At 41.1% G+C, this 16503-nt stretch overlaps 1 protein-coding gene across 8 annotated transcripts in view; it reads right to left on the reverse strand.

The window, feature by feature from the left end:
• MPHOSPH6 (M-phase phosphoprotein 6) overlaps window positions 1-16503 on the reverse strand; it is a 1084238-nt gene that overhangs the window by 18636 nt on the left and 1049099 nt on the right. For 6 of the 8 annotated variants that reach the window (XM_050775056.1, XM_050775060.1, XM_050775057.1 and 3 more), the window contains exon 2: window positions 2545-2628. In XM_050775056.1, coding sequence (XP_050631013.1) covers window positions 2545-2595 — 51 coding nt within the window. In that variant the 5' untranslated portion in view covers window positions 2596-2628. The remainder of the gene's footprint in view (window positions 1-2544; window positions 2629-16503) is intronic. The other 2 variants (XM_050775062.1, XM_050775063.1) reach the window with 1 other exon arrangement.

Here is a 16503-nt window from a genome sequence, read left to right on the forward strand (position 1 = left end):
CCAAGCCCTGTTCTAAAAGTCTAACAGTACTAAAATCACAAATAAGCACCCTTTCTACAACCATTCCATACTGGAAGACCTTCCATCCACATCTTTCTTTTTCTGCTTCCCATCGGGATCATCCTGCAATGGCTGACCAAGTCAGAGGCCTTCAAGTGAGTCAGGATTAAATCCTCAACCCTCTCATACTTGCCCTAAAAAGTGGTCCCCAGGGATGGGTTTCCTGGAAGACAATTTTTCCATGGGTGGTGGAGAGGGGAGGGGTAGATGGTTTAGGGATGATTCAAGTGCATTACATTTATTGTGCACTTTGTTTCTATTATTATAATATGTAACGAAATAATTATACAACTCACCATAATGTAGAATCAGTGGAAGCCCTGAGCTTGTTTTCCTGAAACTAGACAGTCTCATCTGTGTGTGATGGGAGACAACGACAGATCATCAGGTATTAGATTCTCATAAGTAGAGCTCAAGGTAGATCCTTCATAGGTGCAGTTCACGGTAGGGTTTTTGATCCTAGGAGAATCTAGGATTCTGCCACTGATCTGGCAGGAGGCGGAGCTCAGGTGGTAATGCAAGCTATGGGGAGCAGCTGTAAATATAGATGAAGCTTCACTCGCTTGCTGCCTGCTGCTCGCCTCCTGTCGAGCAGCCCGTTCCTAACAGGTCATGGACTGGTGCTGCTCCGTGGCCTAGTGGTTGGGGACCCATGTTATATAGGACTTAGCTCTGGTTAAGGCACCCTAAGTGCAGCCGTTCCATGCCTTCTCACAGTATACTCTTTTCTATCAGTATAGATAGTGTCTCCTGCTATCTTGCCAGTAAGTTTTTTCTCATCAATGACCAAAACTGCTAAACCAAATACAGAATCTGGGTGATCTTTTTCCTTCTCCTTTGCTTCCAATGTCCAGTTGCGTCTCCCCATTTGGTGGGAGTGGACACTTGTTTTAAGTTAATTTCTTCCTTCTTAGTTGCAACTAAGATATTTAGTTTGAGCCTGAGTCACCCAGTACATCATCTGGCTTATTCCAAGAGCTAAAACAACTGCTAAAATCTTTTCAATATCTGCTTGGCCAGTTCACTCCACTTCTCTGAAATTAATGTTATTACAAATCATAAAATCAAAAGCAAACTCTGTTCAGTAAAGATTCAAATTTTCCTAATATGCATGAAAGTGCTTGACAAACTCTAAGTTAGATGTAATTTGTCCTGCATCCTCATTCACCCATTCATTCCTAATTCCATCCTAGCTCAACTCCATTCAAATCTTGCCCATGTAATGTTTACTCTCTTTTTTTTTTGAGACAGGGTCTCCCTCTGTCACCCAGGCTGGAGTGCAGTGGCACCATCTCAGCTCTCTGCAGCCTCGATCTCCCAGGCTCAAGTGATCCTCCCACTTCAGCCTCCCAAATAGCTGGGACTACAGGTGCGTGCCACAAGGCCCAACGAATATTTTGTATCTTTTGTAGAGATGAGGTTTCACCATGTTGCCCAGGCTGGTCTTAAAACACCTGGGCTTAAGCGATTTGTCTACCTCAGCCTCTCAAAGTGCTGGGATTACAGGCATGAACCACTGCGAATGGCCTCTCTCTCCAATCTTTCAAAACATTATGAACGCTTCCTTCCTTCTTTTGGAAATTCGACCTCTTTAAACATGACATGTAACAGTTTGCTACCCTCTATAAGTAGTGCTCAGTGACAGGCATCACAGAGTAAGTAACACAGAGCCAGGGTTCTGGAGCAAGACTGCCTGAGTTCCCGTCCTGTCTACACTACTTATTAGCTGTGCGACTTTGAGTAAGTTACTTATTTCTGTTTCAGTTGCCTTAACTGTAAAAAGAGAGTTATTGCCTGTAGTCACCTCAAAGTGTCATTATGTGAATTGCACAGGTTAATATACGCAAACCCCTTAAAACATTGTCTAGTACTATAAATAGTTGCTATTTTTTTATACTGTTCCCCGTGTCAATAGCTTTCCATTGCTCACAAAATAAAGGAAAATATCCTTAATCTGGCCTCAAATTTCCTGCACGTTGTGACCACTGCCTACTCTGCAACCCCATTTCTTAGTACTTGCCTTCCAGACACACTGAATTACCTCTCATTCTTGGAAATCTCCATGGTTTTCTTTTTCTTTCTTGCCTCGTGGACTTCTGAACTCAGGTTTCTCCTAGTTTAGGACGCTGTGCCTCCCACCCTCCCAGGAACCTAAAGGGACCACTACCCCGCGAGAAGCTGGGTGAGTTCCCAGGGCTCCGGCGCTTCTACCCTCACTGCACTTGGTAAGCTGTACCCTGACTGCTTGCTCCTGTGTATGCGAGCTCCCATCCACCCGTGGGCCTCCTGAGAGTCGGCCTAATTCGTAACCCGGTTCCCAGTAAACAGTGCAGAGCAGGCGCTAAGTGAATGAATGAGCACGAGAGCTCGAAGCCCTCTGAGGCCCCTCTGGTGTCCCTCGTTCGCCCGCCGCCTCGGCCCTGGCCAGGTCGGAACGATCGGGTGCCCCTACCGCCCGGCATGGCTCTCTCAGTGTCCCCGCACCTTCATGCGCAGCAGATTCTTGGACAACTTTGTCTTCCGTTCGGCCGCCATGGTGGCTTCCGCCCAGCGCCGCACTCCGGCCGCGAGCCTCACTGCACATGCGCGGAGCCGCGTGCGCAGCTGCGTCGCTCTCGTAAAGCGCGCCGCCCCGCTCCGCCCCGCGGCCCCGCCGCTGCGTGTCGCGCGGCGGCGCGGCCAGTCAGCGGGCGCTCTGGTGACTGAGAGGCTGGGGTAAGCGCGCGGCGCGGTGGCGCGGGGATGAGCGCGGCAGATCCCAAAAAGGCCAAAGTCAGAGGAGGATCCAGAGCCTGGCTTCCCCGAGCCGGGGGCCGCCTTCCCGGGACGTCGGCCTGGCCCCCTCGGGGACCCATCCTCGCTCAGGGACTCCCTTCCTCAGAGACTCCCTTCAGACTCAGTAGTCCTCGCCAGCCTCACAGGTTTGCGTCACGCGTGCCACCCGCCTGGGTCTGGTTACCCACGTGTATTGTTTTCCTAACGTGGATGGCGGGCTTCCTGTGTTCTGGGTCCCTGTGCAGGGGCCAGGTCGTTTGCTCTTCACCAGGACCCTACGAGTTGCTGCTTTCCTTACAGCAGCCCTGAGTCCCGGGGAGCGTGGCGGGGGCCACCCCAGGCGGGCTGGCTTCATCCCCGGGCTGCTGCCGGTGCGTGTCTGGCCGAGTGATCCCTGCTAAACAGAAGAATCTGAAGAAACTGCAAGGGATGGAGGCAGGGATGGGTGCCAAAGACACCTGAATGAGAAGAAGGCTTGGTTTTGATCTAAAGAATTGAAAAGACCAGCCTGGGCAACATAGTGAGACCCTATCTCTACCAAAAAAAAAAAAAAAAATAGGTGGGTGTGGTGCCACGGACCTGTGGTCTCCATTACTTGGGAGGCTGAGGCTGGAGAATCACTGGAACCCGGGAGGTCAAGGCTGCAGTGAGCTGAGATCCCACCACTGGACACCACCTTGGGCTATAGAGCAAGCCTTTGTTTCAAAAACAAAACAAAAAAGAATTTTAAAAACCACTGAAAATAGAGTGGCATTCATACCCTGGTGTTTAATGCTCTGGGTACCAACTAAACACGTTTTCAAAAATCATTCCCAGGTCCGACGCTTTGGAACACCCTCAAGCTAATAGCATTTCAGCTGATAGCATAGATTCTACGTCAGATTCTTGACCTGGTCACCTTATGGGTAATTAGTTCGCTTAATCTCCATAAGAACCGGAAAGAAGGTATTGTCATCGTGTTGTTAGGGATTCTGAGACACAGAGCGGGTAAGGGACTTGGTGGAATTCACACAGCTAATCCATGTTAGAGCTGAAATTCAAACACCGATTTGGATGTTAAAAGCCCTTGAGGCTTTCCCAGGAGTAAATAAAATCATTGTAATGTACTAAGTGGCTACAGAATCTTATTCACTTGTGACTGTGTGTGAGATGCCGGGGTATAATAGCGTGTAAAAACACCTATCCTCATCTTTCCTGAAGCTGATATTCTGGACATAAGTAAGTGGTGACTGCCGTGAAATAGAGGAAACAGTGTTGTGACCCCTAGAGTAACGTTTAGGGTTACTTTAGACAAGGTGGTCTGGAATGGCCCTTGTCAGATGGTGGTGCTAAGGCTTGAAAGTTGAGAAAAACCTGTTGTATGAAGAGTTGGAGGTAGTGTGCTCCGAAGACAGCAGCAACGGTAAAGGTCCTGAAATATGAACAAGACAAAGTCCCTGGTGTTATAAAGTTTAACAAGTGGAAACAGTAGAGGTTAATCACAAGCCTCATTGCATCCCCCAAAATTCATATGTTGAAGTTCCAACTCCCAGTGCCTCAGAATGTGAGTGTATTTGGAGACAGAACCTTTAAAGAGGTGATTAAAACAAGACCCTGGCTGGGTGCGGTGGCTCACGCCTGTAATCCCAGCACTTTGGGAGGCCGAGGCGGACGATCACTAGGTCAGGAGATCGAGACCATCCTGGCGAACACGGTGAAACCCCGTCTCTACTGAAAATACAAAAAAATTAGCCAGGTGTGATGGCGGGCGCCTGTAGTCCCAGCTTCTAGGGTGGCTGAGGCAGGAGAATGGCGATAACCCGGGAGGCGGGGGAGCTTGCAGTGAGCGGAGATCGCGCCACTGCACTCCAGCCTGGGCGACAGAGCGAGACTCCGTCTCAAAAACAAAACAAAACAAAAACCAAAAACAAGACCCTTAGGGTGAGCCCTAATCCAGTCTGACTGATGTCTTCATAAGAAGAGGAAATTTGGACACAGACACCAAGATTGTGTTTGCATAAAGGAAAGACTATCTGAAAGCCAATAAATAAATAAATTAAAAAAAAAATGCCTCAGGAGAAACCAAACCTGCCAACACCTTGATCTTAGACTTCTAGTCTCCAGCGCTGTGAGAAAATCACACCCAGTCTGTATAAGGCACCCAATCCGTAGTGTTTTCTTACAGTAACCCTGGCAGACTAATACACCACAGAATTAGCTGTAGATGACAGTTGTGATGAGAGCCCGGTAAGGAAAGTATGAGGGTCATGAAAGGGTACAGCAAGGGTACCCTAAACCATTCTGGCCTGGAAAAGAGGACGCTCCTAAACGTGGAGAGGAGCTAATCAGGGGAAAGGCCCACCAATCATTCACACTGTTGTGCTGCTTTTACGACCATCCATCCATAGGACTCTTCATATTGCAAAACGAAAACTCTGTTCCCATTAAACAATAATTCCTCAGCCCCTCGCGACTACTTTTTGTCTCTATAAATTTGACTTTTGTGCAGGATTTTCAAAGAACTGCTGTGAGAGTAGAGGTGAAGGGAGAAGTGACTCAGTCTGCCATCTGCACTTGGAAAACTAAGGGGCAACCGAACTAGGATGAACACATGTCTTATCAGCTTCAGAAGAGGAAAACAGCATTCCCGGCAGAAATAAGAGCACATATCTATCATCTAAGGATGCTAGAAGCGCCACACCTTCTCTATGGACTCCTGTTGTACCAGTCTGGATTCTGATTTGTTTTCCTGAAACATTGACATTATTATGTTATTCTTTCACTCTAAAATTTACAATATCTGTTATTGTCTGAGAGATAAAGTTCAACATCTTCAACCTGCCACTCAAAATTCTATTTTCTATTTGATAGTGAAAATCCTTATAATTAAAATGAATCCTCCAAGTCTCTTCCCACCCCTCAACATGTTATAAATGATAAGTGATTTAAGAGTAATTATGTATTTTTAATTTTGAAAACTACCTGACAAGATAATTCCTTGATCTTTCTATGTACCTGAATTGCAGAGCACAGAGGATAGATCTCACAATCAATAGTGTGTTAACCTGTTGTAGTTACCCAGGCAAAGAAACATCATTTTTGGGGAAGAAATATTTCAAATAGGTCTTCACACAGTTTTGAGTCCTGTCATAATGGAATTTTTTGGAAGGATGAAAGCCTCCAATTCCTGCCAACTACTGGATCCATCAAGAAAAGTTTCCCTGTGACTGTTCACTCCTGTAGCAGATCTAAGGGTGTGGTGCCTAGTACATAGATGCTTGTCGTATGTGACTAGTGAGCACTTGAAATGTGGCTAGTGCAACTGAGGAACTGAATATTTTAGTTAAATTAAATTTTTATTTAATATTATTATTTTTTTGAGACAGAGTCTTGCTCTGTTGCTTAGGCTGGAGTGTAGTGGTACGATCTTGGCTCACTGCAACCTCTGCCTCCTGGGTTCAAGCAATTCTCATGCCTCAGCCTACTGAGTAGCTGGGATTACAGGCGCCCACAACCACACCTGGCTAATTTTTGAATTTTTAGCAGAGACGGAGTTTCGCTGTGTTGGCCAGGCTGGTCTTGAACACCTGGCCTCAAGCAATCTGCCTGCCTTGGGCTCCCAACATGCTGAGATTATAGGCATGAGCCACCATGCCCAGCAATTTAAATGTTAAAAGTAACAGTGTGAGTTATTTTTCTGTCTATGTGGCTATATTGTTTCGGAAGGAACATATGTCACTTGAACCTTTCAAAATTTAGCATCTGCAGTGAGATGTGCTGTAAGTGTAAAATACATACCACACTTCAAAAGACTTACCCTAAAAAAAAAAACTCAATATTTTTTCATATTATATGTTAAATAATAATAAAGATATATTTGTTTAAATAAAATATAGCCTTAAAACTAATTTCATCCGTTTCTGTGTACTTTTTAACATGTGGCTGCTAGAAAATATAAAATTACATGTGTGGCTTGCATTTTTTTCTTTTTGTTTCTTTTTTTTTTAAATACTGCAATGGCTATGCATACTTTCCTAGTGCAGAAACTAGAGAAGAATCTGGGGTGAGCACAGGAAGGAACTGTTTTATACAATGAGACAATGAAGGTGGTATATTAAGTATTAGTTTTTGTTCATTTGTTTGTTTGTAGGTACCAGATATTGAAATGACTTGTTAAACAAAATGGTGATTTGGAAGGATACTGGGTAGTTCATAGATGATGAGAAGGCTTGATAACAAGGCTAAGTTAAAAGAACAGAAACCAGGGCATTCCAAGGAACTTAATGACACAGCAAGAATGGTGAGCACCAATTGATTTCTCTGGTCTTTGGACACTTGACTCAAGTTTTTAAAATCAAGGAGAGAGTTTTTGTTATATCTCAGCTAAGGGAGGGCAGGACCTTCTTTCTTGAAGCTGGGAGGCAGAGGTTGCAGTGAGCCAGGATTGCACCACGACACTCCAGCCTATGCTATAGAGCAAGACTCTGTCTCAAAAAAATTATAATAATTATTAAATAAAATTTAATTTAACTAAAATACTCAGTTCTTCAGTTGCACTCGCCAGATTTCAAGTGCTCACTAGTCACATATGACAATTTACAATTTCAAGAAGACTATACACAATGGGGGAGGCTAATTCTTTAAAGAGAAATTGGGTGCTGTTCCTCAGAGATAGTCACTATAGTAGCCAAAACAGTAATGCCAAGGACTTAAAGCAGGATGAGAGTTCTGTTGAGACAGCTGGAAGGACACAAAAATGGTAGAGTGTCAGTTGGGAAACTCTTGTCCAACATCAAATCCATCTCAGAAAATGTGCTCCCTCTTTCTCCTTCCCTGATTTATTTATCAATTATATATATATATATATATATATTTTTTTTTTTCTTTTTTCTTTTGGCTGCCTGTTACATGCAAATTGTGACTCCAGGTTAACCAGCCTAAAAATGTAGTAGTATAAGGCATTCCTTCTGCTCTTACATTCAGTTGCTTATTACCTTTTCAGAGATGTCTTGGTTCAATGAGAACATGAGTGCTAGAAATGGCCTTATATGACATCTAGGTAACTCCTAAACATCAGTAAGTTGTTATGAGAATGATCATGAAAAATCAAAACACATCAAAACCAAAAAACATTCCTGATTCTCTGGATGATTCTGATGATCAGCCAGAGTTTGGAAACTATAGGGTTGGATGGACCTTTTAATTATGTATACCAAATTATGTCAGCTCAGTCAGAAATGAGGTTTGTTAGCATTCCACCTAGCTTTCTTTTTTTTACTGTGCCTCAATCCATCCCTTCTTTTCCATTGCTGCAAGCCTATCCCAGAATTTATGCCTAAATCTTAATATTTTATGACTGTCTGATTGCCATAGACTCCTATTTTTTCTGCCTTCTTCATTTTCTATTATTTAATTTAACAAAAATTTTAAGGCATCTCTTATGTTTCTGGTGCTTTGTTAGGTACTGGGGAAACCACCCCACCTCTATGGATATGCCCAAGGCAATCACAGGGATCCTAAGTACTGTCATAGAGATGGAATATGTGGCAGGCAGCATAATCTAGATTTAAAGTGCTCTGAGATCCATCCTTGGGAAAGTGACATCTAAGCCAAAACCTCAAGATGAGTTACACGTTTGTCAGACAAAAAAATGGAAAGGGGCATGGAGGAGTGAAGGGTATTTCAGTCCAACAGAAAAGGGTTAAAGTGATGCCTGTTGTATAGGTGACAAGTCTGGAGAGGCAAGTTAGGGCCAGATCTTAAAGGCCATGTGTTAAATTGGTAGGATTTTATCTGAAAGTCTCTGCAAGGCTATTGAACTGTTTTAAGCAGGAGAATGACACCATTTAAAAATTGCACAATAGAATTGTGTGATTCTCAAGATCACTGGTTGAAAGTGGAGTAGGGAAATGGAGGAAGGAGAAACAAAACAGAAGACAGGGAGAAAGCCTGACCCTCAAGCCATTTTAAAGATTCTTTTTTTTTTTTATTTTTTTTATTTTTTATTTATTTATTTTTTTTTATTATTATTATTTTTTAATTTATTTATTATTATTATACTTTAAGTTGTAGGGTACATGTGCATAACGTGCAGGTTTGTTACATATGTATACTTGTGCCATGTTGCTGTGCTGCACCCATCAACTCGTCATTTACATCAGGTATAACTCCCAATGCAATCCCTCCCCCCTCCCCCCTCCCCATGATAGGCCCCGGTGTGTGATGTTCCCCTTCCTGAGTCCGAGTGATCTCATTGTTCAGTTCCCACCTATGAGTGAGATTCTTTTAGATTATACTTCGTAATTTCCTGTAGATTAATCTTCCGTTTTATCTAGTTAATCCTATCACCTTTGAGATAAAATCCAAACCCAGGTTGAGATTTGATGGGTAAGACCTTCTACACCTGCCTTCTAGCCTTATCTTCTAGCTTTTTATCCGTCTTATATGTCTCAATGTACTCTCCTCTAGCCAAGTTGATCTACTCACTGTCCCTCCAAACATTCCATATTTATCTTTCATATAAATTTCACACTGCCTTCTCTTCTGGAATGATGCCTAGAATAATGTTTTTGGTGTTCTTTCAGCTTTTCAAATCCTACTCCTCAGGGCCCAATTCAAATTTCACCTTCTTCTTACATCAACTGAAAATGATGATAGGGCTGTTTTATAGTTTCAGTGTTTAATTACACACTACGTTTTATTGTTATCTAAAAACGATTTCAGGTGCAGGAGGACAATTCTGGGTTTTATACTCACCTTAAATGTTTCACAGCTTTAAACACAGTTCTTAAGATACTAAAAAAACACTTATTGAATGAATAAGTGAAAAGCTGCCTGCTCTGTAAAATGGGTGAGACAGCATTTAAAAATTTATATACATCCTTTAATAACTTATAAGCCCCACAATACCCAACAAATTCCATCCAGCTGAGTTGACAGGCTTTTTTTTTAAAATTTTTAATTTTACAAAAGAAAATTAAAGAAATGAAAATTCAAGGACAGGGTAATAAAACAGCTTATTTTCCTCTACTAATTCTAGTCAAAATGTTATTTTCAGTTAAAAGATATGATATCTTTGGACCGTGAGAAAATTTCTAAAGAAGCCAGTTGCTATGGGGATTATGAAGAGAAACAATTTAAAAAACATAATTCATGCAAATGAAGCCACAAGGTCTAAACCTGGAAGACATTTGGAAGGGATGGAGGAGGTTCTCAGAAAGAGGAAACACGTGAAAATGAAGTGTAAGGGGAACATGTTAGAAACTGGAAACCAGGCCACAGGAGACGTAGAGTTGTTACTTTCCCAAGGAAAGGGGTAATTGTTGCGTTTACTAGTGAGAGGGAACAAAAGAAAGGTCTTAAATCACAGGACTGGAGAGGCCAAACAGTCTTCTCTTTACCTGCAAGGGATCCTTACTCCTAGAAAAGGAGAGAGCAGGTTATGAAGCCGATGCCAGCCAAAAAGAAGGCTGCTGAGCCTGTGGACCGAGTCAAGGGCTCTGGCTCTCACCTTCCTATATCCCTCTACTGCTCTAAGAATATGCCTCCCACCATTAAAAAACAGAAAGCCAGTATTTTTCTATAAGGACAGTTACATGTCTTTAAGTTTTGTTATTATATTATTTGTAGTAAGTTTTTTTTTTTTTTTTAAATTCTTCTTATATTAGTTGTGCTGGGAAGGTGTGTTTGTTCTGTGGCTGCTGGAAAGCTCCACATAAGCTGAATTCAAGCTATGCAGGTGCTCACAGCTTTTGGAGATGGATGCCATCACATATACCTAGACACAAATCATCCCGGCACATTTCCGGTGGTACCCAGGCACTGCTGACCATAACAGTGAGATATCTTCTCTGTTTCACACAGCAGCAGGGGCTGAAAGAAACTCTGCAAATCCAATTTCCTGTTTTAAAGAAAACTAAGTTTATGAAAATATCATCTCTACGGGAAGTTGCACAGTGGAGTGGAAAGAACATGATCTTTAGAAATAGAAAGACTTGAATTTGATTCTTGGTTCTAGGATTTCTAGCCATGAAAGCCTGTAGTAAGTTTTGCAGACATAAAAATGCATTTTGTCTTTCGGAGAATTTTTTTCCTGTTAAAACTTTAAAATAAAAACAAAAAACTGCTCTCCTAGATTACTACTTGTATGCTGAGACTATGCCTGAAAAATCAAAGGCAGGTGCCTTAAACCTTGTGTACTCACCAGATGGCGTAGGCTGATGGAAAGTGAATTCTTAATCCTGATGCTGATTTTGAAGACTCCTTTATCCCACTGGTGTTCTTACCGTAGTTAGAAATTCCTGGCCTAAAGAGCATGGACAAACAAGGGCAGGGGTTTTAGTGACAGAAGTGAATAGTTGGGAATCAAAGTTCTCTTTTTAAAGCCCTGTAAGTTATTAAAGAATGCTTATGTTTGCAGATATTTTGTTAGCAATGATGTGATAAAGAGGAGAAGATCCAATTAGATATTAGATTCATTTGATTAAAAAAGATTAGTTTCCAAACTGTGATATATATATACAAAAAGAAACGTACAAATTAGAAAAATGAAAGTCTCACCTACTTCATTTCCCCAACTCCCATTCCTTAGAGGCAACTTCCATTAAATCTTCTGGCTTCAAAAATTTGCACTAAAAGAATGCTCTTTAAATGAACTTTTTTTTTTTCTCTGTTGAATTGTTTTAAGAAAGATACCTGTTTCTTATAGTAAGAAGGCATTGCAAAGTGCTATAATTGTTTTTCCTTTGTAAATACACCTGCAAACAATTGTTTTGTTATATTAATATTTCTCTGCTGAGTAACATTTGGCCAAGACTTAACTACCACCATTGGATGGCAGCCTAAATTGCGACCCCTGAGGAAGTGAATTCATCCTTGACAATAGCCTCCATAAAATCCATCTTACAAGTGATAATTTTGCACAGATGTTTTAAAATGAAATGTTGAATAAATGGTTCCTCTTGTTTCTAGCAAGAATGCGAGTGAGAGAGCGAGCAAGCAAGAGAAATGACTAGTGACCAGTTGAGAAAGTCCTGTCTTCCACTGAGCCATTTCACTCCTGCCCATCTACTCTCAACAGCTCAAGAGCCGCTGAACCCTCGGAACTCTGTGAGGATCAGAGGAGACAACATGTGTGAAAACACCTTACCAATACAAAGCTGTGCAGATGTAAAGGATGGTTATTCCAGAATGGAGGTAGGTTGCTTCTATAGTCTCTTTTATTGGCATGGTGGATTTTTAATGGAGTAGCCTGTATGAAGTAACTACCACAAACTAAGAGCTGTGCTATTGGACATTTTTATTTTCTTTAAATCCACTTAAACTTAAATCTAACATCTCATTATACTTATGGGCTGGCAGAAATTAAGTTGAAATATTTATTAGTGATGTCCTGCCCCAAACAATAGTCCAAGAGTTCAGGATCTTAAATGATGCCGAATCATAGGTGATGATCTCCTTGTCATTGATCATGCATTATCATGTCATTATCTCACTGATAATGCAGAGATATCCATTTTCCATTCATCTTGATCTTTTTAGATTCTGCTTCTCCCTTGCTTCCAGTCCACGTTCAGTGTCAGAAATCTTTGAGAGAACTGGAAGTCTAGCATCCAAAATCGCTGGGTGCACAATACAGACACTCTTTGCCTTGTAAGATTCTTTGTCTCACAGGATCTTCTGAACTCTGACCTCTTCCCAATATTGAAAAAACGAATTCTTCCCTTTTGCTGCCCTAGAAAGTACTGTCTCTTCTGTCTGCCTCTGGGCTTCAGGGACATACCTCTTTAGTGTGTGTAGACTTTTACAAAAGCCAAGAGGAACTATAGGATTCAGGCAGTTCCCCCTCTATGTCCTATAAACCTCCTCTCCTGCCCCAGAGACAAGACATACTAAGGGCCTGGCCACCTTCCTGGAAGTGTTGAGGTGTGCATAGAGTAAAACACGAAACTCAAAATATTATTCCGCTCCAGCGGCATAATAAAGAACTTCTTTTAGCTTCAGCATGGCAACATTTTGGTGAGCACACTCCAGGTTGTATGTGTCCTCCTAGCTGGGTGAATAGAACACTCCGCATGATCTTTTTGATTTCTTGAGTGTAGCTAGTTTAAACAACTGTTTTTGTTTTTTCATCCAGCTGCAATAATTTCAATGTAAGAGCAAAAGGAAAACACTTCATTAACTCTAAAAAAATAATAATTATAATAGTTTATAATTTGCACTTGTCGATAAATAGCTCCCTTAACATTGGTGACATACAATAACCAGCTTCTGTGGTTTCGTTACTGCATTTGAATTTTTATAGCATCATTCAAAATATAAGAAAGCTAAGTTCTATTTGGTTTGTGCTGCTTAGGGGATGTGTGTTAGGAATGATTAGTCTTGTTGATTAAGTTATTATCTAACCAGTCAGGAGGAATTAATTGCTGTGATTTAAAGATATGGCTATTTGGCATTTATTAGATCAGTTTTAAGGAGGGAAAATGTTAAAATTTTTTGCTATAAAAAATTTCAAAAATATTCAAAAGTACAAAGAGGAGAATACTTTCATCCCTACATGGTCATCAGCTAGCTTAATTATCAATTTATGACCAATCTTGTTTTATTTATGTTTCCCAGTTTTCCTCTTTCCATCCCTCTTTCAGTTTGAAGCTAATCCTAGGCATTATGTAATTTTTCTGTAAAAATTCCAGTAGATATCTCTAAAAGGTAAGGACTTGAAACAAAACTTAATCCCAATGCCATCATCACACTTAAAAGCTAAGCAACAATGAAAGAACACTTTTTAATGATCTTTTTATTTTCATGATTTATCATTTATCTCCTTATCATTTACAATTTAATATTAGATTTATGTTAACAGCACAAATCTGCACCTATTAACATATTATGAAAGATATGCAGGGTACATAAGTGAAAGAGGAAGTAACAATAACTTCTATAACATGGTTTAATTTCTATTTAAAAAATTATAAAAATGAGGCCAGGTGTGGTGGCTCACGCCTGTAAACATAGCACTTTGGGAGGCAGAGGCGGGCAGATCACAAGGTCAGGAGATTGAGACCATCCTGGCTAACATGGTGAAACCCCGTCTCTACTAAAAATACAAAAAATTAGCCAGGCGTGGCGGTGGGTGCCTGTAGTCCCAGCTACTTGGGAGGCTGAGGCAGGAGAATGGTGTGAACCCGGGAGGTGGAGTTTGCAGTGAGTGGAGATGGCGCCACTGCACTCCAGCCTGGGCGACAGAGTGAGACTCCATCTCAAAAAAAAAAAAAAAAAAAAAAAAAAAAAATTATAAAAATGATATCTATGTTTGTTTAAACATGTGAAAGGTTGGAAGCATATATCCCAAATCCAGAACAGTGGTATTTAAAGTCATGATTACAATTGATATTGTGAGTGGGGAAGAGACTCTCACTATAAAACCTACATTAACAAAATCTTTTTTGAAATATGTATTACTTTTTTTTTTTTTTTTTTTTTGAGACAGAGTCTCACCCTGTTGCCCAGGCTGGAGTGCAATGGCGCAATCTTGGCTCACAGCTATAAAAATTCAAATGCAATAATGAAACCACAAAAGCTGGTTATTGTATTTCACTCACTGCAACCTCTGCCTCCCAGGTTCAAGCAATTCTTGTGCCTCAGCCTCTAAGTAGCTGGGATTATAGGCCCGCACCATCATACCTGGCATATTTTTAGTAGAGATGGGGTTTTGCCATGTTGGCCAGGCTGGTCTCGAAGTCCTGGCCTCAAGTGATCCGCTGACCTCAGCCTCCGGGATTACGGGCAGGAGCCACTGTGCCTGGCTGAAAATGTATATTACTTTGCAGATTAAATTTTCAAAGGAGAGTTTATGAAAGGAAGAACTTGCATATATTTTGTTAAAATATGAAATGAGAGACATTCTCAGGGCAGGGTGTGCTATCCAAATACTGTCCCTCAGTTGGATGATCTTACTCCTGGGTTAATAGGAGTAGCAGCTGGCATGTATAGATTACTGGCCATGTGCCAGGCACTGGGATAAGTGCTTTCAAGCTGATGATTTATTTCTCACCACAATCCTTTGAAGTAGGTATTGGTATTATTCCCATTTCACAGATTAAGAAACATGATCTACTGAAATCCCAGTGCTTGGCTTGGAAGGCTAAGATGGGAGGATTGCTTGAGGCCGGGAATTCAAGGCCAGCCCTGGAAACACAGTGAGAACTCATCACTACAAAAGATAAATATATAAAAAATAGCTGGTGTGGTGGTGCATGCCTGTAGTCCCAGCTGCTTGGAGGTTGAAGTGGGAGGATTATTTGAGCCCAGGAGTTTGAGGCTGCAGTGAGCTATGATTGAGTCACTGCACTACATCCTGAGGTGACAGAATAAGACCCTGTATCTAAAACAAAAAAAGAAAAGAAAAGAAACATGATCTAGAGCAGTGAAATTACTTGCCAGAGGTTTGGAAGAGTCTGACGCAGGCTTGGTCCTGAGCTGGTGGGACTCTGTTGCCATTGCTCCACTCACTTCATTGATCATTCTACTTCCCTTGGTTCTGAAGTCTCAATATTACCAAATGAATTTTGTTATTTCGGTTCCTACTTGTTTGCCTCTTTTGTTGCTGAATTGACATATTATCCTTATTTTATTACAAACTCAATGGCTCAGACAAGACAGAGTAGTAATTCCTCTCATTTTATCCCTTGTCCATGGAATCTGATTGGCCTCAAAGGTGAAAGGGAGAAACAAAACAAAAGGAACTTCATGCCTTTTCTGATTTAGGAAACATTTACATGACAAGCAGATGGTTCTTGTCATCAATGGCTTTTTGTATTGTTCTTCAGCTGCCTGAAGTTTTTCCTTGGTGGAAAATGTCATAAAGTTCTTTTTAATTTATGTATTCCATAAACCTAGGACAAAGATATAGCAAGGATGTGGGAATAGAAGTGCACAGCACTTTTATTTGGAATACATTTCACATTACAGATGTAAACAAGCTGCTACTATCTTTTTAAGCAAGTTGTTATGGATTAGTCCTTGCATACTGTAGCACAAGTTGCCCTTAGCATCCACAATGCTTTGGAACCTTTTGGTCATCTTTTGTTCAGGAATAACAAATTAACTTTATTATGTAATAAAAGAAGAATGGGATTGCAAAACAAAATCCATAAAATGATATGCCCACATACACACACATACTATGAGACATGACTTATTTGTACAGTCACACTACTATTTCCCTTATCTATTGGAGATAATTGAGATATTACTGTACACCCAAAAGAAAGTTGATCCTTAACAAAAAGTTTGCTGATTTTTATATTCCAGTGATTGTTTCAGAAGAAAATGTTTCTATCCTTTGCACTTCTGTGCCATGGCCATTCCACCAGGGGCCACAGGGGCTGGGTTGAGAAAACACCTCTGACTAGGACAATTTCCAGAACTTAGACCACTCAATGACCTTCTTTACACATAGTGAGAAAGTACACCAAGGATGAACTTCTTCACAGACTGCAGGAAGATGCTGCGCAATCCTGCTTGTATCCTTAACATATGATTAGAGACTTTAGTCATTTAGATTACAACTTTAACTCTTCAGATAAGCTGAATGGTAGTCCCTTCTAGTGAGTAGTTAGTTCACAGTGTTGGGAGAAAAAAAATTAATATTCTTCTGCAAATGTATCAATCTCTATGCCTCTGTTTGGG

Source organism: Macaca thibetana, chromosome 20 (genome assembly GCF_024542745.1).
Source record: "Macaca thibetana thibetana isolate TM-01 chromosome 20, ASM2454274v1, whole genome shotgun sequence".
NCBI classification, from domain to species: Eukaryota; Metazoa; Chordata; class Mammalia; order Primates; family Cercopithecidae; genus Macaca; species Macaca thibetana.